Source organism: Mauremys mutica, chromosome 13, assembly GCF_020497125.1.
Source record: "Mauremys mutica isolate MM-2020 ecotype Southern chromosome 13, ASM2049712v1, whole genome shotgun sequence".
NCBI lineage: Eukaryota > Metazoa > Chordata > Testudines > Geoemydidae > Mauremys > Mauremys mutica.
In genome coordinates this window covers 42,775,564-42,780,252 of record NC_059084.1, presented here as the reverse complement: position 1 = coordinate 42,780,252, position 4,689 = coordinate 42,775,564, and the positions used below count along the sequence as shown (strand labels likewise).

The 4,689-nt window shown below is 39.4% G+C and overlaps 1 protein-coding gene across 1 annotated transcript; it reads right to left on the bottom strand.

Moving 5' to 3' along the window:
* Positions 1 to 481: 481 nt before the first annotated feature.
* LOC123348740 (olfactory receptor 13A1-like) lies at positions 482 to 1,414 on the bottom strand. Its single transcript, XM_044986360.1, has one exon. The coding sequence runs from the start codon at positions 1,412 to 1,414 to the stop codon at positions 482 to 484; it is 933 nt and encodes a 310-aa protein (XP_044842295.1).
* Between the last annotated feature and the right edge of the window lie 3,275 nt (positions 1,415 to 4,689).

Below are 4,689 nucleotides of genomic sequence, written 5' to 3'. Positions count from 1 at the left end.
GAATGGAATAGAATAGAATAGAATATTCTGATTCAGCAAGACTGCATTCAAAATAATGTGCTACAAAATGGGTCAGATTTTTATAGGTATTTAGGCACCTAAAGTGTTTTCCCAGCACATCTAGGCACCTCAATTGCTTTAAAATTAATGAATTTTAGGTGCCCAGGTGCTTTTGAAAATCCCAGTAGGTACCTTGTGTGCCATAGTCCAGCTAGTGTCCCATGTGCCACAGTCCAGCTAGTGTGACTCAACATAGTTCCACCAATGTCAGTGGGGTGTGATCCTCAGCCTAGCCCTACTGCAGTCAGTGAAACACATCCCCAGCTGGTATACATTTTTTGTAATTCCATTATAGTGAATGTACCAGAGCGCAAATGTATGTTTATTGAAATCCTTAGTTCTATGAAAATTTACATCACATTTGGACCTGGCCTACAAGGGACAAGGCAGGTGAGAATCAGGTTCACTCTTGGAAAAAATGCTATTTTGTGGTAAAGGGAAGGATTTTCCTTATGGCCACTTTGATCTCGTTATTGCGCAGACTGTAGATCACAGGGTTCAGGGTGGGAGTGACTAGGGTGTACATTATGGCCACCATCTTGTCCTTATCCAGCGAGTAACTTGAAGTGGGCCGGATGTAGGTGTAGATTATGGTGGAGTAGTACAAGGAGACCACGAGCAGGTGGGAGGAGCAGGTGGAGAAGGCTCTCTGCTTCCCTTTGGAGCTCTGGATTTTAAAGATGGCGATGATGATGAAGCTATATGACACGGTGGTCAGCAGGAAGTTCACCATTGCCAAGAAGATGTCAGCCATGAAGATCATGATTTCATTGAGATAGGTGGAGCTGCAAGAGAGTGCCAACACTGGTGGGATCTCACAGAAGAAATGCTGGATTAGGTTGGGTCCGCAGAAATCCAGGCGCAGCATGAGTAATGTGTGCACCAATGAATTGATGGTACCAACAGCCCAGACATCAGCTGCTAAACTGATGCAAATGTCCTTACTCATGAGATTGACATAGCGTAAGGGGTGGCAGATGGCAACATACCTATCATATGACATAGCAGTGAGAAGCACAAGCTCTGTCCCTGATGACAAAGTAAAGGCAAAGAGCTGGGCCATGCAGCCATCAAAGGAGATGGTTTTCTTCTCCTGCAACAGGTTTTTCAGCATTTTCGGTAGGACTGAGGAAGTGCACAAAATGTCAACCAGGGCTAAATTGGCAATGAAGAAGTACATGGGAGTGTAGAGAGGTGGGTGGATGGCAATAGCCCCAATGATCAATGAATTACCCATGATGGCAGTCATATAAAGGCAGAGGAATAGGCCAAAGATCAGCCGTGGGTGTTGAGGGTGGTCAAAGAGACCCTGCATGATGAAATCAGTCACCCTGGTGTGGTTACTGGGTTCCATTGCTTGAGTGTTCCTTCTGTAAGAATAAAGATTTAATTTTTTGTCAGGTATTGTAAAAACTAGCAACATGGCAACTGAAGAATCTAGACTGACAGAGAGAGAGAGAGAGAGAGAGAGAGATCTTTGTGATATTCTAGACCTTTCACAAAGCATATATAAAACTGAGCTACATTAAAATATATTAGCACAATAAACCATCTGAGATAAGCAGTCTATATTCTCCCGACATTTGATTGTAGAAGGGAAAAAATAACATCCTGGATGTTCTTAAATAGAGGCACATGAAGTCTGTTAGAATATTTATATAAACTACATGAATTAGGAGTTCACAGTATGATCTCAAACTTCTTTCATACACCAGAAGTCTTATTAGGAATCAAGATTCCACTCTCTGCACTAATTTTGCAAAATGTATCTATTGCAGTATAGGACATTTATAGTATATATAATATATAGAATATATATAATCCAAAACATGACATAATAATATGTATATTTAGGTGGAATCAAGATGCAAAAAATAAAGGACTTGATAACCCTTTAACTCACACAGGCTTAAATCAGGCTTAACTCCATTGCAATCAAGGGGGCTAATTCTCCATTCACTGGAGATGCACTGGTATACAGCAAAGAGTTCTGTGGCACCTTATAGACTAACAAAGTATTGGAGCATGAGCTTTCGTGGGAGCATCCGACGAAGTGGGCATTCACCCACGAAAGCTCATGCTCCAATACGTTTGATAGTCTATAAGGTGCCACAGGACTCTTTGCTGCTTTTACAAATCCAGATTAACACAGCTACTCCTCTGATACTGGTACACAATTAGTGAAAATGAGAGAGGATTTGAGCTTCCCAAATTTCATTTTTATGATAAGCTATACCTCTACTCCAATATAACACACCCCGTAATAACACAAATTCGGATATAATGCAGTAAAGCAGTGTTCCGGGGAGGCACGCCTGCACACTCCAGTGGATCAAAATAAGTTTGATATAACATGATTTCACCTATAATGTGGTAAGATTTTTTGGCTCCCGGGGACAGCGTTATATCGACATAAAGGTGTATATGGCTATATATATATATATATATATATATATATATATATATATATATATATATATATATATATCTTCATTATTTGGAATAGTATTAGCCTGATATGACAAGCAGAAAAGTTTCCCTCCATTGTCTTCAAACATCTCTAGTCTTAATACTGCTTCTTCTGATTTTACTCTCATTCCTCCAGGAGTAAATCAGGATTATCTCCTTTGAAATCAATAAGGTTACTCAATTGTAAAAATGATGAAACAGAGAAGACTATCGGGCCAAGAAATCTAACTAATCATGAGATCATATTAGATAACTTTAGCATATTTCATAGTATAGTATTTTGTAAAAATAAAACAAAAACAAAAAAACACCTTTGCATTACATTTCAAATTTGACTGCAAACTTTTGAGGGGACAGAAAATAGGTTATGAATTTTCTTCCCTTCCCATCCATGTTATATTTTAATTCCTTGACTTTGGACTTGACTACAATTAAATCCAAAAGAACTGCATTAATGTGTGTTACAATTAAATCCAAAATTCATAAACATAGTTGTGGTAATGTATATTCCTGCAAAGCACATTTAGCCAAATGACAAAAAGTATAACACAACACATAAATTAAATGTTGCTTGACTTTCCAAAGAGTATAAAAGAATTAATCCTTTAACTCTCATTTAGTTTCATAGGGAGCTGGTGCCTATGTGAGAAAGCAAACAAGAAATAAAGAAAGGAACAGGAAAATCAATCAAGTAAGCAAGAGGAATATTCTTACCTCTCATTCAAACTTGAAATGCAATAAAACAATCAGTAATTTAAAAACGGACTTCTAGTGAGATATGACTTGTTGAAGGTGATTGTCTTTGATATATAGTAACTTTCTGAAGGGAGATCTTGGATCCCTTGTGAAAATCTGGTGAACATTTAACTCTCAAACAAGGTCCCAAAGGAGAAGGTAAATGGGGAGTTACCTAAAATAGTACAAATAAACTTTTCACATTAAGCTGACAAAATTCCTCTTGATGTTAGGTCCAAATGTAGATTCATCTGCATTTTCAAGGAAAACACACACACACACACACACACACACACACATGCACACACACACACATTTCTGAACATAGTGCTACCAAGAGACATAGATTCCATATTAATCAGTGGATAAACTCTCATGGTGAGATCCTGGCCCCATTGATGGATGTCAATAGGAATGTTGACCTTGGCTTCAGTAGGGCCTGGGCGTTACCCTCAGGCTTCTTCTACTATCAGTGATCCTTAATGCACAACAAATTATATGAGCTGGCTTTTCACGGTAAAATGCCTCCAGTGTCTTTGGTAATACAATTAATAGACCAGCTTCTGGTATCACTGAGTAGCATCTTATGTCTCCATTGCTCCTGTCAAGTCATTGGGACAGATCTCCAGCTGGCTTGAATCAGCTTTGCTCCAGATTCTCAACTGGTATAAATCAGCATAATCCCTTCAGAGTCAATGCTGGTAACCAGCACAGCTCCATTAATTTTGTTCTGTTTTACAACAGTTGAGGACTAAATGGAGCTACACAGGGGTCACTGCATGCAATCTCTGAAAGTAGAGACGTCAAGGTTTTAATGACAGTCCCGTGTTACAACTTGGTGTCATATCACCCTGCCTAGCAACCGGTCTGCTGCAAGTAGACACAACCAGTGGATCCCATGTGTTTCATGGTCTCTCTGAGCTTCTAGTTTAAACCTGTTGGTTACAGATTGTAGGAAAGCAAGGCCTAGCAGTGGGATTTCCCTAACCAGACTTACTTTACCCTTAAAAATCCCTCAATATTTCTAATAAAAAAGACCCTAGTCTGGTCTCACTGCTTCTGGGAGTCTGAGGTTTGTGAGTAACTGAGCCTAGGCACAGTCCCTCTTGCCCTATCTCTTCTTCTCTTCCTTCTTAGATGTGGTCATGGTCAGATCCCCAATCAGAATAGTGTGTAGTTTCTATGTGGGTGTCATAGATATGGCAATTTCTTGCATTATCCTTGAAAAACGTGATTCAATTTTGTTTAAGTCTCTTTGGCATCCACTGCATGAAATGCAAAGCTGATGGACTACTGTGAGCCTTGGGAGGTATTATGAACTTCAAAGGACAATACTGAACAATGGGGCAGACAAGAATGGACTTTTGAACAAACAGTGTCAAGTGGTTTGTTGGGGGAATCTCTAGGGCAGAGGTTCTCAAACTG